Here is a 22,178-nt window from a genome sequence, read left to right as displayed (position 1 = left end):
TTGATCATACAAAAACATAACACAAAATGTAGTATAATTGTTGCGATCCTGCCCGCGAGGAGCGCAGGCATGCTCTTACCTTCACGCGGCCAGTCGTCCACTGACGCTATCTTCTTCACGGTGGGAGTGCCGCCGTCGCCAGGTTCCTCCTCGGCTGCCTCCAGCCCTGCGCGGCAGGGTCGGGCCGCCGGGAACTCCCCCATGCAGCCGGCTCCTCCGCTGCAGCTCCTGCCTTCCTCCAACGTGCTGCAGCCGATGCCGGGGTCTTCAGCCGGCAGGGAGGCCATCCCTGCCGGTGCCTGCCTCAGCCCAGGTCCTTGATCGGCAGGGAGGCTGTCCCTGCCGGTGCCTGCAGTCACCTTCTGCTTCCTGCAGCCTTCCTGCTTCTGTCTTCACGGCATGGAGCCGCTCCAGCAGCCTGCCTACCTTCACCTCCATGGCAGGGCTGCCTCGCTGCCTGTCTTGCTTCTCCTTGGGCCTTCCACGTGGCTGGGAACGCCACCAACGATCCTGCCTCTCTTCATCCAGCTCTCCTTAGGTGCGGGCGCGTGCCTCTCGCCTGTTCTTCAAGGGCCAGCCAGGTGTGGCCCTCTGCTGACCCCTCCCTGGGTGTTGTCCTCTTCAGCCCTACAAAAGGGCTCAGCGTCCATTCCAGCTTTGCCTTTGCAAGGAGTTGGTCACTCCTGGGATCCTGCTGTCCTTCGCTCCAGGAGTCATCCTTGTTTCAGCACTTCTTCAAGATCCTGTTTTTCCTGTTCTTCGTTGGAGCGCCTTGTCTTGTCCTTTTGTCTACGTTCTAGTCCTGATGTTCACCTGCTGTTCCAGATGTCCGTGTGCCAGCCCTAAGGTCTGTCTCCTGATCCAGTATCTGTGTTCCAGTCCAGATGTTTGTTCCTGATGTCTGTGACCCAGCTCTGCTGCTGCTTCTCCCGATCCTGTAGTCCGTGATCCTGTCTTGCTCTCCTGAACCCCTGGTTCCTCGTTCCTGAGTCTTTTGTAAGCTTGGTACCCCGCGGCAAGCCATGTCATGGTCCGCGACCAGCCCCACGGGCGGGCTGAGTAGGGTGCTTCATGATGCAAGCCTTGTACCTTGTTCCTGAGTCTTCTGAAAGCCAAGTACCTCGTTCCTTCCTGCGCTGGTCCCGCTCCCGCGGATGTAGGACAGAGTGGTCTGTGACCAGACCAGTAGTACTGGCTGAGTAGGGCGCCCTGAGGGATCGTGCCACTGTCCGTATACCCGAGTCTCGTCTGTGTATCCAAGTACCTCGTCCCTGAGTCTCGTCTGAATCTCCATGTTCCGGTCTTCGCTGCCCTGGCCTCCATCCGGCCTGCCGCTTCTTGCCTTACCCTGCGGCAGGTCTGAAAGGGCTTGGAACGGTCGGAGGACTGTTCATAAGACCATCATTGCGTTGTTGGTCTTCCGAAGCGTGCAGGTCTGGAGGAGGGTCAGTATCTCCAGTCGTCAGTCCAGCCTCACTCCTGTTCAACCCATGCTCGAGCATGCCTCACATACCGCAGCACCTCTTCGGAGTTCCTCTGGGGTCGAGCCATGGCCCAAGAACACATCTCCTGGTAAACGGACCGCTCTCCTAGCGCTCCACAACAATAATACAAAACAAGATCAAAAGTAACACACAAGCAGAAGGGGAGATAAAACAAACAACAAAAGATGTGTAAAATACTTGCAACAGGTCAACGAAACACGTGCGCTACCTCTGTTCCAAACGCAAACTGTGTAATCATCCAGAGGAACTCGGCAAAATATAATGCCAAAATTTTTTATTATACATGATAATTTTAATACATCATCATTTACATGCTTTTAATACAAGTCCCGCTATGTAACCCAAAATCCTCCTTACATTAAAAATTATCTCAGTCATACTCTACTCTCCATTCACACCATTCATTGTCTTGCTAAAATACTTGCAAGACAATTTTCAGAGGAAAATGTAAATATAACATACTATTGTAGTAATTTTCAAAAGCCCATTTATCAGTGGTTAAATGCACTTAACACAGGTAAAATGTGTTGACAAGTTAATAACATATATTGTAGCAATTTTCTAAGGCTTTTGAAAATTTACATTTTCCTTTGAAAATTACTCTGTTAATGTATCAAGCACACAAAAAAGAGTAGCCGCCTAGTGGTTAGAGCAGCGGGCTACAAACCAGGGAAGCCAGGGTTCAAATCCTACTTCGGCTCCTTGGGATCTTGGGAAAATTACTTCATCTTCCATTGCTTCAGGTACAAGTTTAGATTGAGCACTCTGGAGACAGGGAAATACCTACAGTACCTGAATGTAATCTGCTTTGAAAAGGCAGAATATAAATAAAAGATAAATAAACCACTGCTAACAAACGGCAGCCAGAAAATATATAGAGGCAAACAAAAATAATAACCTAGGAGCTAGCACATTCTTAGAAATAACTTTACAGAGATCCTTGAAACAGTATATCTACCAAGAACTAAGAACAGAAGGCTTGCAGGAAGAGCCGGGTCTTCAGTTTCTCATTGTACAAGCTCACTCAGTTGCTTGGTCACTCCATTTTTGCTACAAGAAAATATAGCCATGGCTTTCAATGAAATTTTCCCCATTAAAGGTATTAAATGACCTCTGGTTCTGAAATGCTTATTGTGAAATGTTATTGTCTGAATAGTTTGTTTAGGAAAGCATAGTAAGCAGCTACAGAAAGGACATGATTGGCCCTTTGATATATCTGCAGGATAAGGGAAGTGAAGATGTGTAATAAAAATATTAACTAGAGAGTTAGCTCTGATAACGCCAGCCTTTCATTACAACAAACACAGTGGTTTGGGATTTATTTATTTTTTGTATTTAAATTTTATTGGCAAGAAAAACAAACATAGAATATCATGAACTAACTCCACACGTTTCCATTGTTTTCCAATAATCAACCTCCAATCCCTCCCTCCCCTGGGATTTATTTTTTTAATGTAAAATGTGGGTGATAACAAATGAGCACTGAGAAACGTGAATATATATACGTTGGCAAAAATGGTTGTTATGCTTTTTTGGATCATGGCCCCAGCACTGCTGTCACCTTTAAAAGCACTGGGAATGTTATTCATATCCTGCCCAACCAGGCTCAGGCCTGCCCAAGGAGATGTACAACAAAATAAATCATATTATACAAATTCATCCATATAAAATATTAAAATGAAACACTCAGGAATAGCCACTGCTATTATTAGCAACAGTAGCATGGGATAGACTTAGTTTTTGGGTACTTGCCAGGTTCTTATGGCCTGGATTGGCCACTGTTGGAAACAGGATGCTGGGCTTGATGGACCCTTGGTCTGACCCAGTATGGCATGTTCTTATAGGACCCCGACCTAATGCCCCATCCTCCCGCTGCCATATGCCCATCCTCTCAAAAGCTGCCACAAGTCACCCTCCAGTTACAACAAACACCACAAACATCTATTATGGAGCTGCCATGTTAATAACAGGTTCTATTAAGCAGCAGTAAATGTACTATTAAGTAAGATGCAGCATTGATAGCTAATGTTCAAATACTGAAGGCTTACGCTAACTTTATCCAATGGAAAAATGTCTCTACATACATGAATACTGTAGAATTAATGAGAATTATTTTACAGTGTTCTGAGCATCCCATACTGATATGCTGGTGGTAGTGCCTTCATCAGCAAATCACTGAACAGGGCTGCTTCTTAGCATCTTAAAATTAACAGGCACAAAGGACTGCACGTTGGTGGTGATATGGGCGCATCTTGAGTGTGTTGTATAACCCTCAGCTAATGAAAAATGATGATATTAAAGTGCTTTATTGTAGGTAGAAAATTATTTTCAAAAGTAATTTATAGTATTTGGTTCTAAGTGCATGCAACAGCAATTAGAAGCACTTAACAAATACTGGCTTTTGCTCCCCAAACAGGCAAGGACTGATGATACTGCTGCAGAGATGGCATTCACAGCCCATAGGAGGACGGAATCCCAGCCATTGTACAGTGGTGTTCCCTAAGTGTCAGACTAGGGGTACATCATACTTGATTCAGTGCAAGTGCTCAGATAGTTAGAAATAGTGAAAATCATTCTTTGACCAATTCTTCATGAAAGGGAAGTCTGAGTTCCATATAGAATGGGACAGAACTCCAGTATAAACCATGCACCTCAGGTTCTCAAAACACTCTGTGTCCACATAAACTTCCCCAATAATGGGTGCAAAGCAGAAATAAGACATTTCCTCTTACAACTCACCTTACAAAAAAATATTAAATCTTGGGATCAGCTCAGTAAAAGCAACACACATTCCCTTCCTTATCAGAGACTACACCCTAAAAAGAAGACGAGGGAGTAACCTGCACGGAGCAAGAGTTACAACCCTAAACACCTTGCTGGGCAGAATGAATGGACCATTCTGTCCTTTATCTGCTGTCAAACCCTGTGGAGAAGACACTAGAACCATTGAGACTTGAGTGTCCAAGAATTAGTTTTTTTATGGTGTCATCTTATTTTGGATTCAATTGAAGAATGGAATGCATTGTCCAAAATAAAAAAAAATAAATAAAGCTGAAACATTGTTTAAAATTCTCTTCTTTTTTCATCCACACCATAAAAATGTTGTCATTGTATCAGCAGTCCCTGAAAAGTTTAATGTGGAATACATTCAGGGAATTTCTCTTCAAATGCATCTGGTGCCCATGGTAGTTGCCCTGGTTTAAATAAATAAATGTCATTATTGAAGCTTGGAAATAAAGGTCAAAGAATTAAAAAAAATATATATATATAAGGTAATACACTTTTATTGAAATAACTTAATATATGTCTTGACTAGCTTTCGGGAATTAACAATGTTTCCTTGGGTCTAAACAGAATGAGTAGGTCAGAGCAAAAGATAATGTTGCCAGAAAACACAAGTGAATCATAGAATATATTACAAATGGTAATGTGAAGGGGAAAGTGAAGCTGAAACAGTTGTGAATCAGGATGAATTCAGTTACATCTGTGATGTAGTCTGTTGTTCGGGTGAAGTGCAGCTTTGCCATTACTATGAGGAATCTTGCAGAATTGTTGTATAGTGATTTCCCAGTCATAGTGATGGGGGAGCATTTTGGTGCGGGGGTGGAGAAGGAGGGGGATTGTTGTTTAGCTTGCTTAGAAAATCTATGGTGTCTTGTATGTTGTTGTTTTTTCTATTAACTGTTCTAGAATTCTCTCTAGTAGGCCATATATTTCCTTCCATTTTCTAATTAATTTTTGCGGAGGAAGACAAAGGAGAAAACTTGTTTGATCATCTGAGAAAAAAACATTTACAATCTTGATAAGACAGTGATATATAAAAAATATATTTTTTCTTTTATTTTTTATAGAATATGTTGCAATTTATTCTTATACAAGCTCAGAAACTGGTGATTTGACCTTCACTGCTGGAGAAGTGATTCTAGTGACTCAGAAAAATGCAGAATGGTGGGCAGGAAGTATTGATGGCAGGCAAGGCATCTTTCCTTCCAATTATGTCAAGCCAAAGGATCCACAAGTAAGATTTTCATGTGTGTTCTGGTCATCAGCTATTCACCGCTGTTGAATTGTTTTTATGATGTTATACTTAAAAATACAATAATTTGAAAAAACAGTCTGGTGGATGTGCAGTATTTAAAATGTCTTTTTTTTTTTTTTTTACACATATTGTATTAATTACAATGGTCTTCTAGATGTTCTATCCCGCTGGGTGGCGTACCTAACAGAAACCCATGACAGAGCTTTCCCTGCTGTGGGTCCACTTTTCTGGAATTCCCTTCCCAAAGAGTTATGCACCACAATCTATGCAGAATCTTTTAAATAATCCTTAAAAAAAAAAAAGTTTAAGCCTTTAAAACATTTAAAAAAATCACAGTTAAAGGCAGAATGGTCAAATTCTACCCTGTTTCTAGGACTGCTGAGTGATTTTTCAAAAGAGCTCTTTTTATTAAATGCCTTTTTTTTTCTACATTGTTTCTATGGCTACATTTTATTTATAGTTGCCATATTGAACCAATTGACACCAGTTTTGCATGCTATAATTTTAGGAGAAGTTTCAATTATGGGAGAATTAAGGGTCTGATGTTATCAATAAACCTTGAGTTCTGTATTTCATGTTCTACTGCTCCATAAACAACATTACATCACACCATCCTAGGAGCGGTTTACTTCCTGAGCACATTATGTACGATGTCTCTCTGAATTTTCCTGCCCCCCTCAGTATTTATTATCTTCTAGTATTTTCATCATCTCTACACTATGTATTCAGGACAAAATGTTTAGATTCAGTTGGGCACACAGAGAAGGTAGAGTGCCCAAACCACAACCTAAGTCAAATCACAAAATGTTAGGAGATAAACTTTGTAATCCACCAGTCTCTCTCTCCCCCTCCCCCACCACTATAACTGCATTCATTCTTTCTGTTGGTGGCCCCAGGCGCCTTCTCCTTGGTAGCATGCTTGCTGTGGCTACTGTGCTCTACAGCGCTGCATGTCTGCTTTTGTGTGGGGCCAGGGAGTTTGCCTCGGCAAACAGTGGTTGGGGGGGGGGGGGGGGGGGGCCTTCAAATACATCAGTGACACCAGACAGCAGGCACTTTGACTGACAATGAAAGGGAGAAAGGACTTGACATGTTGCATCTGTAAGCACTTTCACAGGTGGAGGAGGGAGAATTGAAATGCAACAGGTGCTTTGGCCTGCACTGGCTTCCAGCAGTAGTGGGGGAGCCTTGAAATTTATCTGGAGCTGCCCATTAATCAGCCTTAAATTTGGGAGAAAATCAGTTTAAGCAGATTGTCAGCTTTGGAAAAATCTGGGAATTCATGGATGAAAATCAGTTCAAACTTAAAATGAAGGACCTTACCTATAATTCAACCAGTTTCTAATTCAATTTACTATCTTAGGACCCACTCCAGGCTGTCCTGCTTGCTTTTGAGCCTCTTGTATGGAACAGTATTAGAGGCCTTACTGAAATCTAAGTAAATCACAGGATGACCGCTTCCTATCCTTTTTCCCCCTATCCTTTTTTTGATAGTGATTTCATTAATTATCAAATGTTAATCAACAGTGGAGGTTTTTCTTAGGCTGGTTTTAATTACGCAATAAAGGATTTCTCTGAGGATAGGCACGATGTGAGAATCCTCACAGGTGGATGATGTCATCAGACAGATCCCCAGTTAGAAGCCCTGACTTCATACCTTCTAGAGCTTTTAGAGCTCTGCTGAGCATGTACAGACTTGTCCCATATTGTAGGCATTGTGCGGGGACCCTCTCAGTTCAGTTTTCTCCCTGGAGCTGGTCGGTGCAACCCCTGAGATAATTTTTCTATATATCTTTAAAACTGTTTTTCTGAATTTATCCACATGGGACCCTCTGTTTCAGAAGCTCTTCTCCTCCCTCTTACCCTCCTAAGTAAGTATTTTAGTGTTTTTCAAGGCCATATTTGCCCTGGTATTGGTACACTGATGGGCATTATTGGATCATTTTTATCTTTTAAAAATTGAATTGTTTGATTTCACATCAGCTATATTTTGTCCAAAATTCACCAAACCAAAGACCAGTGGCTTCTTCAAGTGCCTCAAGTGCATCCATATTATGTCAATCACAGACCTGCATTATGGAAGTATGCTGTGTCTTGGGCATGGCTACAGTGTCTCAGGATGCTCCACATGTGGGACGATGACTCCCAGAGGATGTTGAACCCAGTTAGAACTCATGGAAAAGCTCTTTGGGTTAGATAAGTCCAAACCACAAAGAAGACATTTTATTTTGAAAGTCAATATCAAATTAAAAAATTAAAAATTAAATAATTGAGCACTAACACATGAACACAAAGTTGTATATAAAGTAAAACGGTGTTAACTTCTATTGGAGTCATAACCAAAGAGTGCTTATTACTTTCAGAAGGGGTACCGGACACCAGAGTTTGACAAAGAAAATACTGATTCCCTGTTATTTGTTTCTTAGATAAGTCCAAGCTATCTGTATTGGCATCAGATACATCAATGTAAAAAGTTCCAGGAGCTGCACAACATACTGGTTGTACATAATTATCAATGAATCAGGGGCCTCCATCAACACTGATCACTGATAGACACCTAAGGGACAAACCATTCTTCAGTCCCTACTACCCAATGAAAGCGAAGAGTTCTGCTTCATTGGTGTCTGCACAGAGGGATACCAATGTGGAGCATTGAGTGAAGGCAAAGGAGCACAGACATCTGTCCCAGTTGAGAGCAGGGAGGTATTGACTGCAGCCATATGTGCTCACAAGCATCCCCGAAGATACTACCACTCACCTTCAAGAGAGCTTGGGGAAATGCGACAGCCTCCAAGGGCTCAAATCTTGTGACCTAGGAAGACATAACTTCCCCTTCTGCCTCCCACACTGTGTCAGCATCATCAGTTTTTGACGAAGAGCTGAACAGAAGAATCTAGAGGCATTGGAGCATCACTTTGCTTAATTCCTTGTGCCACCATTGACAGTATTAACATCGATGCAAACCAACATCCAGCCCATCCTAGAATCTCTAGCTATACCAGCGGCAATGGCGTAGATACCAATAACCAGAAGGAAATCAGAATTGATGCTGCCGTTACTGTTTATTTCCAATGCATCAGGAGAGGAAATTTGTGGTGCATCGAGGTGTAGGGCCCAACTAAAGTCCTTTCACAGGTGCTGGCGGAGAGACAAATGCATGCTTGTTCCACATCAGCAACCAGTCGTTGAATTCGGAGTCATGTTCTTGGGGGTACAATTATGGATTTGAGACTTTATATAAACAGCAAGAGTTCTTGGGTCTCCCTTCTGATCACTCTATTGTACAAGAAAGAAAAAGGTCCCCACCAGAGGACCTCTCCTCCTCAGATTTTGTGAAAGGAATGTGTAAGAATATTCCACTTGATTTAGAGGAGGAGACAGCAGAACCCAGGGCTCAAATGTTGAATATCCTTCAGTTTTTCAATTCACCTAAGTAAATCATGGTAGTGTTTGTTCATGATATTCTTAAGGATGCACAGACGAGAATATGGGATCCGGTTAACAAGAAGGCTGACATGATGTATCATATCCAGAAAGCTCCTGGATTCAATAAACAGCTTCTGGATCTAGGAGAGAGTCTCATATGCTTGACACTCGGGAGAAAATTTTAAAAGAATTCTAATCTTACATTCTGCATAGCATTCTGTCAGCTGTTCATGAGTTTATACTTGTGGAACATTCTGGAGAAGATAGGGGTCCTCTCATATAGTCTCCCTCAAAAGACATCTAATGACTAATGGTCAAAGGTCAGAAGTGTGAAAAACACTTGGTCCATTGAACCTTTCAGGATAGCATCCGAGAGCCTCTGCCGTAGGAATCGGCACTCAAGATTCTCATGGCTATGAGCTTTGGACCTCTGAACAGATGTGCAAGACAGGCTTGCTGACCATCTCTTTGGTGATAGTCGTTGTTGCTTTTTAGCTTGACTGGTAGTATTTGGTTCTTAGGTTAGCGTTGAGTGATTATTTTTGGGCTTTGCTGATTCTTTCATTATGTTGTGTGGGAATTTATTTTTGGATGTTTTATTATATTTTGAAATGTAGCTTGTGTGTGGTAATGATATGTATGCTTTATATGAGGATAGAGTGTTATTTTTTTTAAACATGTTGTTAGAGCTTATTTCTCCCCAGTGAGAGTGGGGGTTATAATCATTTATGAATGCTTATGTTTACATATTTGTATTTTTAATGTATACTTTATTATGTTGCAACAATATCAAATAATACTCCTCTCTGGATTGAAGAGACCAGTACTATATATTTAACGCGATGTCAACATTTAGATTTCTCTAAGTTTAAATCAATTCTTAATTTAACAGGAGTCCCAATTTTTTAATATAAATCCTTCCTTCTGTTTCACACATGTATCATCGGAATTTAATGGACCTTCATAACACCCCACTGTATATGGGCATTGCTGCTCCATTTTTAAACCGCTAAAGGGGTCATCTTTAATCATTGGTCCAGACTCAGTTCTGTATTCAGAATTATCTTTAAATTTGTTCTTTATGCGTCTTTTTTCTTTTATCCTTATTTTCTAAAAGCAAATGAAACACGTTCAAATTCAGGGTACTTCCCTTAGGTGGATAGCAGAGCACAGTTCGACATGATCATGTGACATGATCACGTTTCGCATTCCAGCTGCTTCAGAAACTTCTCACTTCCATCCAGCTGTATTCAAAATGAATTTACCAGTGGGCCAATTTTTGAGGCTGTGGCGCCTGTGCACAGAAAAATCAGATTTCAAACATCAAGCCAAAAATATGGCCAAACGGTTTATACAGAGAGGATGTCCTATACCCCACGTGAAAAGAGCATATCGACGTGCATGTACGTAAATAGAGATTATCTTTTCATGAAGGGAATACCTGAGGATACATCCAATCGACAAACCATAGTCTTAAGACACACTATGAAGTCTGCCTATATCAATCGAGTCATTCGTGAACATTGGAGATCCTGGAGATCTTTAAAGATCCAGTGCGGTTCGCATACAGTAGGGGATCCAATGTAAAAAATCATGTGGTGCACGTGAGTAATAAAGTGTCAGCACCATTTCGGTCTGTGATAGAATGTAATGGGTGAGTTTTTGTGCATTAAAATCATCTAAAACAACTATCAAACTGGCCACAGGTTTTCAAATTACATTGCCAGAGAATTTTTCTTGTCAAGCCAGCTTCGTGGTATACGCAATCTTTTGCCCCTGCGAGTTAATGTATGTCGGGATGACGAAGAGATTAATAAGAACCAGATTAATTGAACACAAGAGCTGTTTAAAAACATGGAAAATGGAGGCACCGCTAATTGCACACTTCCTAGAGCAACAGCACAAATTTGAGGACATAAGATGGACAATCTTGGAATACCTTCCTCTACATTGGCAGGGAGGCGACAGGGTGAAACAGTTGAGACAACATGAACAACGCTGGATCTTCCAATTACATACTGTCTCCCCTTATGGATTAAATCGAGAAATCGAATGGACTCTGTTTATGTGAACTCGCTCGACTTGAACTTAACAAACTCAGTTTAAATCACCTGTGCATAGTTTTGGGTTCACCATTCACAGATTAGATTATGGGCATGCGCATATAAGTAAGAAGGGAAGGATGGCTCAGTAGGAGGTTTCTCCAGAGCTGCGAGGACTCAGTAAAATGCTTGCAGATCAGTAGGTCTATCAACTAAGTGAGTATAAAAAGCAAAGTCCCAGAAACGTGGTTGCGACAATGATTTAGTTTTTTAGAAAAATGACAAGATAAGAAAGGAAAATAATCCCATGATGTATGAGAAGTTCCTGAAATAGTGGAACGTGAATCCAATACCAGAGAGGTTCCTGAAGCAGCTGGAACGCGAAACGTGATCATGTCACATGATCATGTCGACCTGTGCTCTGATATCTACCTAATGCGCCGAAGAGAGCAGCTCTGACCGACAAGCCATGCATGTGCGGACCAGAGAGCTCTGACCAATCTGCCGCAAATGCGCAGAAAAACAGACATCTCGCCCGTGTATACGGGCCCAATGGCTTGTATATTTATAAATGATCTGGAAAGGAATACGATGAGTGAGATTATCAAATTTGTGGATGATACAAAATTATTCAGAGTAGTTAAGTCACAAGCGAATTGTGATACATTGCAGGAGGACCTTGCAAGACTGGAAGATTAGGCATCCAAATGGCAGATGAAATTTAATGTGGACAAGTGCAAGGTGTTGCAAATAGTACTCCTGGGGGAATTCTGTGCACAAAAACTTAAAATTCTGCAAACTTTATATTGGTCAAAATAACACAATTTACATGTCAGTCTTTAAGTAATTACATTTTAAATTAATACAGAAAAAAGTCATTACTTAGTGATGCAGAATTTGAAATATTTTGAGCATAATTTCCCTAGATCACTGTAAGAATGTCAGTTCCACTTGCTCTCCCCTATTCCCCTGGCCACTTTGTCCTCTCAGGCCCCCAACTCTTCCACCTGCCAGTATCTCTCCCCTCCACCTCTAGTCTCAACCCCTTCCACTCTATCGCCAGTCCCAAGGTTTGACCCCATTCTCAGTACTTACTGCCCCTCACACAGGCTCCCTCTGTCCCTCCCTCTCTCTCACACACATGCTCCCTCACTAGTTCACATACACACACCCTCATACAGGCTCCCTCACTCTCTCGCACACACACATCCCCTCATACAGGGTCCCTCGCTCTTGCATACACACCCTCACAAGCTCCCTTTCTCTCACACATACATCCTCACACAGGCTACCTGTGTGTCTTTCTCACGCAGCCCTTCACACAGACTCTGTCTCGCACATACACAATCCCTTCACACAGGCTAGCACTCACATACACAGGATCCCTTTTTCATACACACCAGCTCCCATTCTCTCACACACATACACACTCCTTCACAATCTCCTCATATAGGCTCCCTTCTCTCTGGCACCCCTACCCAAGCATTCCCCCCTCACTTCCCATGCTCTCTCTCACCCCCTCCTGCTCACCCCCCTGCACTCTCTCACACCCCTCTCCCTGCTCTCACACACCCCTTTTCTCTCACACCCCTCTCCTCTCACACACACCCTTCTCCCTCTCCTCTCACACACACACATTCACACTCACCAGACCTTCATCTTTACCATGAGCGGAGCACACTCTGTTTGCAGCACAGGGGGGGCCTTCATTTTTGCCACGAATGGCGCCCGTCCAGCGGCACTAGGGGCCTTCATTTTCGCTGCGAATGACGCACGTCCCGCAGTACTGCGGGCCTTCATTTTCGCCGCGAACAGCGCGCGTCCCCCAGCATCGGGGGCCTTCATTTTCACCGCGAACAGCACACATTCCGTGGCACCAAGGGCCTTCATTTTTGCCGCGAATGGCGCACCGGGTCCTTCATCTTCACGTACTCCGTTTGCGGCATGCTAGGGTCTCCTCTGCCATTTTCTGCGCTGAATTGCCAAATTCTGCGAAGAAAGTGGCAATTCTGCGCAATATAGGACTAATATAGGGAAAAATAACCCTTGCTGTAGTTACAGGATGTTAGGTTCCATATTAGGAGCTACCACCCAGGAAAAAGATCTAGGTGTCATAGTGGATAATACTCAGTGTGCTGCAGCAGTCAAAAAAACAAATAGAATGTTAGGAATTATTAGGAATGGAATGGTTAATAAAATGGAAAATGTCATAATGTCTCTGTATCTCTCCATGGTGAAACCACACCTTGAATACTGTGTACAGTTCTGGTCGCCGCATCTCAAAAAAGATATAGTTGCGATGGAGAAGGTACAGAGAAGGACAACCAAAATGATAAAGGGGGTGGAACAGCTTCCCTATGAGGAAAGGCTGAAGAGGTTAGGGCTGTTCAGCTTGGAGACGAGATGGCTGAGGGGGAATATGATAGAGGTCTTTAAGATCATGAGAGGTCTTAAACGAGTAGATGTGAATCGATTATTTACACTTTCAAATAATAGAAGGACTAGGGGGCATTGCATGAAGTTAGCAAGTAGCACATTTAATACTAATGGGAGAAAATTCTTTTTCACTCAACGCACAATAAAGCTCTGGAATTTGTTGCCAGAGGATGTGGTTAGTGCAGTTAGTGTAGCTGGGTTCAAAAAAGGTTTGGATAAGTTCTTGCAGGAGAAGTCCATTAACTGCTATTAATCAAGTTTACTTAGGAAATAGCCACTGCTATTAATTGCATCAGTAGCATGGGATCTTCTTAGTGTTTGGGTACTTGCCAGGTTCTTGTGGCTTGGTTTGTCCTCTGTTGGAAACAGGATGCTGGGCTTGATGGACCTTTGGTCTGACCCACATGGCAATTTCTTATGTTCTTATTCATATCCTCTGATTCCTCCAGTGACAAATACTCTCCTGAAATTCAGAAGAGAGACAGACACTATGATTCTCCTAGCCCTATATTTACTGCGACAGGTTTGATTCCCACTTATTCAGGATTTGTCCATCAAGGATCTAATTTGATTGGTGAATTCTCCTACAGTCATCCCAGAGAATGAGGGAGCATTAATAAATCCCAGCATCAAGTCCCTAGCTCTCTCACAGCCTGGATGTTGAGAAGGTAGTAAATCAGTCCCCTGAATCTGCTGGATGAGGTGTCTTGGGGTTGTCCTGGTTTCTAGAATAGACTCTACTAGAAGATTATATGGTTTTAAGTTACCTGGGACCTTAACATGGTTCTATCCCAGCTGATGAAAACTCCCTTTGAGCATTAGACTCCTGTAAGCTGGGGTTTCTGACTTGGAATGCCATATTTTTGGTAACTGTCACTTCAGCACACGGAGTCTGTGAGCTCCAGAGCATTGGTTGTGCACATTCATCATTCTTCCAGTATTTTTCCCCAATCCATTTGTTTACAAAGATGGACAGACCTTTACAAAGTTTGGACTGCAAGAGAGCTTTAGCCTTTTATTTGGAGAAAGTCCACGCAGCTTTTGTTTCTTTTGACCCAAATAGACCTGGAATTGCCTTAACTAAACACACACTGTCTAATCAAATAGCAGGCTGTGTCTCTTTTTGTTAGGACCAGGCAGTCTTGACTCTTTAAAAGGCATGATAAAATCGGTTGGCCACCTAAGGTCAGCCTCCATGGAAGTGATCTGTAAAGCTGCAATGTGGAGTACAAACCACATATTCACATCTCATTACTGTTTGGATAGTGTTTAGAATGCAACTCCTTACCCCCAAGAGCTATTACTTTTATTTCCAAGTTGCGTTCTTAAAAAAAATAAATAAATAATACATTTTGAAAGTAGCATGTTGCTAACAAAAACATTGTTGAAAATCTTCATGTTGTATTTTATCATTTTTGTTTGAAGGAAACCTGTAGCTAGGGATTCCCCACCTGTGAGGACTCTCAAATCCTCCTTGTCCTTGGAGAAAGCAAAAGTTTACTTTACCTTTTGCAGGTATTCTCAGAGGGCAGCAGGATGTTAGCCCTCACAGAAGCCCTCCTTAGAGTTATTTTTATTTATTTATTTAATTTTAAACTTTTATAGACCATCGTATAAGTATGGACCATCACAACAGTTTACAATAAGGCACCCAATGATTACAATATAAAAATTAACAGTGCCGTTCTAAAACATCTAATACAGTGTAAAAATTTAAAAACCAAACCAGTGTCTTGTATCATACCTATACTTAAAATCTGTTATCTATAAAATATATATAAAATCATAAAAATATTAAAACTAAACTTTTTACACTATCAAAGCAAAATTCTCACATAAAAGCTAGATAATTGGATTACTATATTAAACTTTTAGTCCACAGCCATTCTTTATCTTTCCTGTTCATTACCAATGCTTGCTTTTTATTTAATATAATTAAAGAACTGAGAGAGTTCCGCACAATGCCCACAGCACAGGGCGAGCTTGCCTTGCTTAGTAGAACTCTGAAAGCTTTAGAAGCTATGAAGTCAGCATTTTCAACCAGGACTCTGCCTGATGAAATCACCCATCTGTGAAGGCTTACGTACTGCTTTCCTCTGAGAATTCTTACTACAGATAGCTCTTTTTATTGTTTGAACTTTCTGGAGCTGGGATAGGCAAGTTTGTTCCTCTCACATGCCACAAATACATCTGGTTTTCAGGATATCCACGATGAATATGCATGAGAGATATTTGCATGCACTGCCTCATATATACTATAAATATGTCATGCATATTCATTGTGGATATCCTGAAAACCAGAACTGGTTGTGGCACTTGAGGACAAGAATTGCCTGCCCCTGTTCTGGAGGCTAGCACCTACTAACCCTATTGAGTATAGTTTTTAGTTCATGTTATGACATGTGCATGCTTCATATTCCCTTAGATTTCTAAATTGTGAAAAAATACTCTGTAATCTGAATTTGTGACTTGTGTTTATGCTAAATGATTACTGTACTTTTTGTTTTAGAGTTCTGGCAATGCAGGGAAAAGTGGAACATTAAACAAAAAGCCTGGTATGGATGAAACTTATTACATATAAATCTTTTTCATATTTATTTTATGTTAGGATATTTATTAAGCTGTTATAACTGATTTTAATCTGTTTATATTTATTGATGTATTATGTATTTAATGTATTTATTTAGTCATATGTATTGCATTTAATGTACTATGCTTTTGGATATATTTTGTAAAATACATTGTGTAGGTTTTCCTGTAGAAAGTCATGACTAAACTGAAATTAAATATTTTGAGACCGATATTCAGTGGGCTGATGAATGAGAAAGTTACTTATGTAGCTTTACTCAGATATTTGGTGGAACGTACCTGGATAAGTGTCCCATTGAATATATCTGGCTAAAGTTGCCCGAGTAACTTTAGGAGGATTATTTTTCCACCCAGACTTCCTAGATAGCTGGGTAGTGCTAAATGTTGGCTCTCACCGTCTAAAATGTATTCACACCCCCATCACTGCCTCTTTTTATCCAGCTAAATTTTCTGCAGGTAACGAGTTTTTTGGGCAGGGAGTGGGGGGAAATTTTCACGTATCTGGTTTTGTCTTGGTAACTCCAAAAGTTGAATATTGTTTATAAGTTTAGTTATTTTCTCCTTCTGCCTCCAGAAATTGCCCAAGTGACATCCGCTTATACAGCAACAGGAGGAGAGCAGCTTAGTCTGGCTCCAGGACAGTTGATATTAATTCTTAAAAAGAACCCGACTGGCTGGTGGGAAGGGGAGTTGCAGGTAATCTATTGTGAAAATGAGAAACGGTTTGCATAGAAATCAGTTTTCTTCTGTTACTTAAATAAATGTGTTCTTAACCTCTGTACCATGCATCTGCACCTCTCTTCAGACTACCATAATATCTCAGAACCAATAAAGCAAGCTCCTGCTACAGGCAATAAATGTATTTGTACCCTTCTTCAGGGATGCCATATTCTAATAGCACCATATAATCCTGAAAGCCAATCTTGATGTCTTTGGTCCTGTTTAAGTTGTGGCAAGTTTCTTAAATGACATGGCCTGGCGACTCAGTGCCATAAAGAAGGACTCTGATTTCCAGTATGCACCTAGATATTTAGCCAGGTTAGTCTTAGCGCCACTATAGAATTTTATTACTTTATTATTTATTTGTTGTATGTTATTCCCCAGTTCCTTTTGATCCAAGTTTATCTCCCTTGTTCAATGTAATCGCATTCTTACATGCTTGTTAATGTTCTAATGTAAACCGAAGTGATATGTAACTTTGCTACATGAATTTCGGAATATAAAAATATTAAATAAATAAATAAAATTGATTCCTGACACTGGTCCCTGGTTTGCCAGGGCTGGGAATGCTGTGAAATAGTGTTCACACCCTTTGAGGGGAGGGAGTCAGTCATAGCACAGTGTGACACCTAGTGGTCAAATTTAGGTCCCACAAGTTCGTTTCCGGAAGGAACCCTGGTGCACGGCCCCCCAGCCAAAGACTGTCACTACAATAACTGGATTTAAAAGTAAGTTGGGAAGAAGTAGAGATACAAAAAAACCCAACTTGCTGGATATTTGTTGCTGAAAGTTCATATCACCGGATATGACCCTATTTAAAATTGCACTGAAAGCCCAAATGATAAGGAGAAAACTGACAGGATTAAATTAAAATGTTTTGTAATGTTTAGATTTTCCTTGGATTGATTGGGTTATTTTTCATATTCCCCTCTGAACTCTGGGGGTTGGGGAAAGAAGAGATATCTCTAGTTTGCTGACATATGGTAGTTGACCAGAGAATAATATTGAACATAAATCAGAGGGCTCTTCAGTCAGCTTCTAGGGCCCCAAATGATTTTTTGGATGAGAGGCAAGGGTCAGAGATGTGGAGTGGAACATTTTCCTATGATTTATTGTACTACGGAAGTGTTTTCATTTCCAAAAATCTGTTTCATAAAATTCATTAGTAACAGTGAATGGATGTCAATGTGAGATTAGGCAAGCTTGGCAATTTCAAGTTTTGAATTTATTTTAGTCTAACATTAAAGCCATGTTAAGTGTCTTTATTGAATCCCCACCCCCAAATCAGATATTTCATTTTAATTACTTGAAAAACTTTGAGATAAGAAATCAGTATGGCAGGAAAGTTTTAAACTTAAATACCTAGATCAAATATGTCAAGATCAGAACTCAGATCTATTTAGAACATCAAGAACATTTGCACGGTAAAATTTTCAGAGTAAAACTTCTAAGGAAAAGCGAGAAAATTGTGTTTGGGTAAATTTTGCAATTCAGAATTTTTCTGGAAAGCCTCTCTTTCTCTCTGGCCAAGGGTATGGGAATGAAAACTTGGAGAGCACCAGAGGCTGTGCGTTGTGGCTCTCTAGTGAGAGCTGGTTGGAAATGGGTAAAGAGAGAATCCTCCCAGGGTAAGAAACAAAAGCAATATTCCGGTGCTTGATTCTTTTGACAGAGAGAAGTGCTTTTAGTTTGTTGTGACGCATGCTGATATAGAAGAGTCATCATTTTCAAAAAAATGCTTTTGTAGGCAAGAGGGAAAAAGCGTCAGAAAGGATGGTTTCCTGCTACCCATGTGAAAGTGCTGGGTCCAGGCAGTGACAAAGCTACACCTGCCTTTTCCCCAGGTAAGTGGAAATAAAGATCTTGCCTGTTTGAAATGCATGATAAGCACACTGCTTCATTTCCCAGATGTGAAAATGGCTGCCTTGTTATGAGCATTACTTTGGCATAAATTTTAGTTTTCTAATGCAAATATTTTGACTACTTTTTTAAAAACTAAAATATTAAATATTTATTCTATCTTATCTACCATCAGCAAAGTTAAGATGTAGGTCTATGTTGTTAAAATCTGTTAAATTTCTTGTTCTACATAGCTGTGGAATCAGTTGTCTTTGTGTTGAGACTTAGTCATGCTAAAAGGAGAGCACTCATGTCTCTGTTCTCTTTTTGTATTTCCACTACTACTTAATAGGGAGAGATTATACCGCAGTACATATTTTACAACTTCTTCCCCTTTCAGGATTCACCTTTAAAAGATAAAGGCAAGGGGAGCCTAGGATGATTTTAATACTTAATATTTTTCCAAATGTTCAAGGTGGCTTACCATCATTATTAGCATTCAGGTATTACAATAAGTCCCTACCCCAAAGAGCCCATGGGCAGAAAAATTGTCAGTGGGGGAAGTGGGATATGAATGCTGGTTTCTCTGGTTCTCAGCCCATTCCTATAACCTCTAGGCCATACCTTCTCTGCTAGCATCTGCTATTGTTTGATAAGTGACTTGTATTGTGTGTACTTCCACACTCTCACCCATTCCCTGCAGCAGGTTTGTCTCAGGCCACATATTTTGTTTCATATCCATTTGTGACTTCTGGTATTGGGTCTGACAATGGAGTTATATGGAATGTAGGAATCCAAATATGGATTTTCATGGGAACCGGAAAAGAAAATAAAAATAATGTATTTTGTGAGAACTCAAGTTCTGCTGTGATTTTTAGAGCCTGAAAGAGTACAAAGGTAGCACATCAGACAGTTATCTGGGGTTTTGCTGCTATTGTAATCACCAAACAGAAGGTACCCCAGGGAAGGCTGGACTTAACAGATTTCATGTCTGCTTTGAGCAGATTTGTTTATATAACTGTGCCTTTTGGTTATGACAGTCTTTCCTTTGTGTTTTGTTGAGCACACGGCTGGATCTTTTTGGTACATGATGTGTGAACAATTTGTTCTGCTGTGTTTGAATGTCTGCTTTTTCTTTGTAGTGTGTCAGGTTATAGCAATGTATGACTACACGGCAAACAATGAGGATGAGCTGAGTTTCAACAAGGGACAACTCATCAATGTAATCAGCAAAGATGATCCTGATTGGTGGCAGGGAGAAATCGGTGGGATCACGGGTCTCTTTCCTTCAAACTATGTGAAGATGACGACAGACTCCGACCCAAGTCAGCAGTGTGAGTAGCATTTCAAAATATTAAACAGCAGTGAAATGTCATTTCATTCAATTACTGAAGGTACTTTTTATGCTTTTATACAGAGTGTTTACACTTTCTCACTGGGTAGCATGCAGGTACTGTAGTAAATAGATGGAGAAAAATATATTTCTGGACATGAATACATGTGTAGTTGGATATAGCTTCAGACTTAAACTAGCAGTCTAATGTTGAGTGTTTACAGCATGTTTTTTTATTGAATTATACAAAGATCTCAACTAGTGTTACTCCAGGCATGGAAAGTTTATTTTGCTTTAAACAGGAAGGTATCCAGTTGAATGTGTTTCTAATAATGGGTACATCTATTCCGGTTGCTAAAAGAAAATAGGAATCCCACGCCTCCTTTCCTTTGTTGCGTTCTGTTTTGTCTTTTTGTTATATGATGAAGGCTCCTTGGAAGGCCTGCCATTGTACTGTAAAGCCAGTGAGGATTCTGGTGAGCATCATATATACACAGACCTGCCCAAATCATATGAGCATAATGTGCAGCTAGAATATAACCTCTGGGTGGGGGGGAAAAGATTAGAAAAACCAGTGCTTGGCTGCCCCTCTAGGTTGTGTTATAGTCCCAATTACAGAACTAATCATGAAATCTGCTAAAATTTGAAGACATTAAAATACCTCCGTAACAATCCATATCACTTCTCAAAAAATGGATTGTCGTTAATCACACGGTGGGGGAAAAACGCTGACTTGCTTTAATGAGGCATTCTACCACACATTTAAGGTCTTTGCAAAAATATAAGCCCGATTGAAATCTTTGTAAGCAGAAACCTAAGTATTGAAAAATATTGAATAGTAATCCATTTCTTTGTCGTGAAAATCCATCATCATTTTCAGTTGTCTAAAACAGTTTCTGAAAAGATGGTTTAGGGGGTACATCAACCTTGCTGACTGAGCTGAGGAGGTTAAAATACTCGGCTTTAGTGCAGCATCGTTCTGATTTATTTATGGTGCTGCTTCCAGATGAAATGCACAAGTTGTCTAGCCCTGAATTACAAAGAAACTTTAAAATTAAAATTTGGGGGATAATAGTGCCTTATTTAAGTATTGTACGACCACCACTATCTTTTGAGGCCGCAAGTGTGTCTTGTAAAGCTTTGTAATATGATTACAGTAAAATAATTTGTAGAAATTATTCTTTCTTCCTTCGACCACATGTGCAGATTATCTCTGCAAAACAAAGTATCATATTCCCTCCCTCTCACCTTTAGTCATCCCTTGAAGTCCAGTGGTCAGATTTTCTCATAATTGATCAAATTTGTGGAGACCTTTATTAGAAATCATTATTGAACACACTATACCTCTTCAGTAGTGCTTGTTTGCTACATTTGCTATCAGGTAGATCCTCAGGAAATGACCTGACTGATAAAAACACACGTAAGTACAACATTTGTCCTTTAGTAGGACACTATTAAAACTACTATGCCTATTCAACATTTGTATAGTGCTACAGGGTATATACAGCACTATACATACACAAGAAACAGTCCCTGCTCAATGGAGCTTAATATTAGTAAAGACAGTACTTTGGGCTTCACTGTTGGTGAGAATTATCTTGTGAGTTATGCTGCTTTAGAGAGATGTCAGTATATAAAAACATTAAATAAATAAATAAATAAATACATTTCAAATTTGCATCTATACTACCTTGGATGGGAGCAGCCTTAGTATTGTGCACTTTAGATTACCTGCATACTTCTATTGAAACTTGAAACTACTGTTACACACCTTAAAAGTGGATTCTGTGATGGTGACTGGTTAAAGAGATAGCGTAGTGGTAAATGGAGTTCACTTTAAGAAAAGGGGTTTATCATGAAGTTCCTCAGCAATCAGTTCTAGGACTAGTTTTTTGTTCAATATTTTGGTCAATTTCTTTTGTTAAAAATAGGGAGGTCCATATTCAGTAGGGTGGTTACTGGGCAATTTTTATCCGGCTAAAGTTAGCCGGTAACTTGTCCCATATATTCAGCGGGATAAAATGCTGCTGAATATGTTATCCGGCTACATGCAGCCGGATAACTTAAAAACATAAACAGCTGTATTTGAATATAGCTGTTTGTTTTTAAGTGATAACATGCTACTTAACCCTACATATCTTTAAAAGATATCTGGCTAAGTAGCATAGTCCTCACTTAAGAATCAGTATCCCAATCCCCTTCCTCCTCCACCAAAGCTAATGCTAAGGCCCTGTTAGGCCTTACTCTTC

The 22,178-nt window shown here is 40.6% G+C and overlaps 1 protein-coding gene across 4 annotated transcripts in view; it reads left to right on the top strand.

The window, feature by feature from the left end:
* ITSN2 (intersectin 2) overlaps nucleotides 1-22,178 on the top strand; it is a 337,690-nt gene that overhangs the window by 211,764 nt on the left and 103,748 nt on the right. For all 4 annotated transcript variants that reach the window (XM_029596037.1, XM_029596039.1, XM_029596038.1 and 1 more), the window contains 5 exons: nucleotides 5,357-5,523; nucleotides 15,958-16,003; nucleotides 16,612-16,733; nucleotides 18,505-18,601; nucleotides 19,739-19,930. In XM_029596037.1, coding sequence (XP_029451897.1) covers nucleotides 5,357-5,523; nucleotides 15,958-16,003; nucleotides 16,612-16,733; nucleotides 18,505-18,601; nucleotides 19,739-19,930 — 624 coding nt within the window. The remainder of the gene's footprint in view (nucleotides 1-5,356; nucleotides 5,524-15,957; nucleotides 16,004-16,611; nucleotides 16,734-18,504; nucleotides 18,602-19,738; nucleotides 19,931-22,178) is intronic.

Source organism: Rhinatrema bivittatum, chromosome 3 (genome assembly GCF_901001135.1).
Source record: "Rhinatrema bivittatum chromosome 3, aRhiBiv1.1, whole genome shotgun sequence".
Lineage (NCBI taxonomy): Eukaryota > Metazoa > Chordata > Amphibia > Gymnophiona > Rhinatrematidae > Rhinatrema > Rhinatrema bivittatum.
The sequence above is the reverse complement of the archived record's forward strand: the minus strand, read 5'-3'. Positions and strand labels throughout refer to the sequence as shown.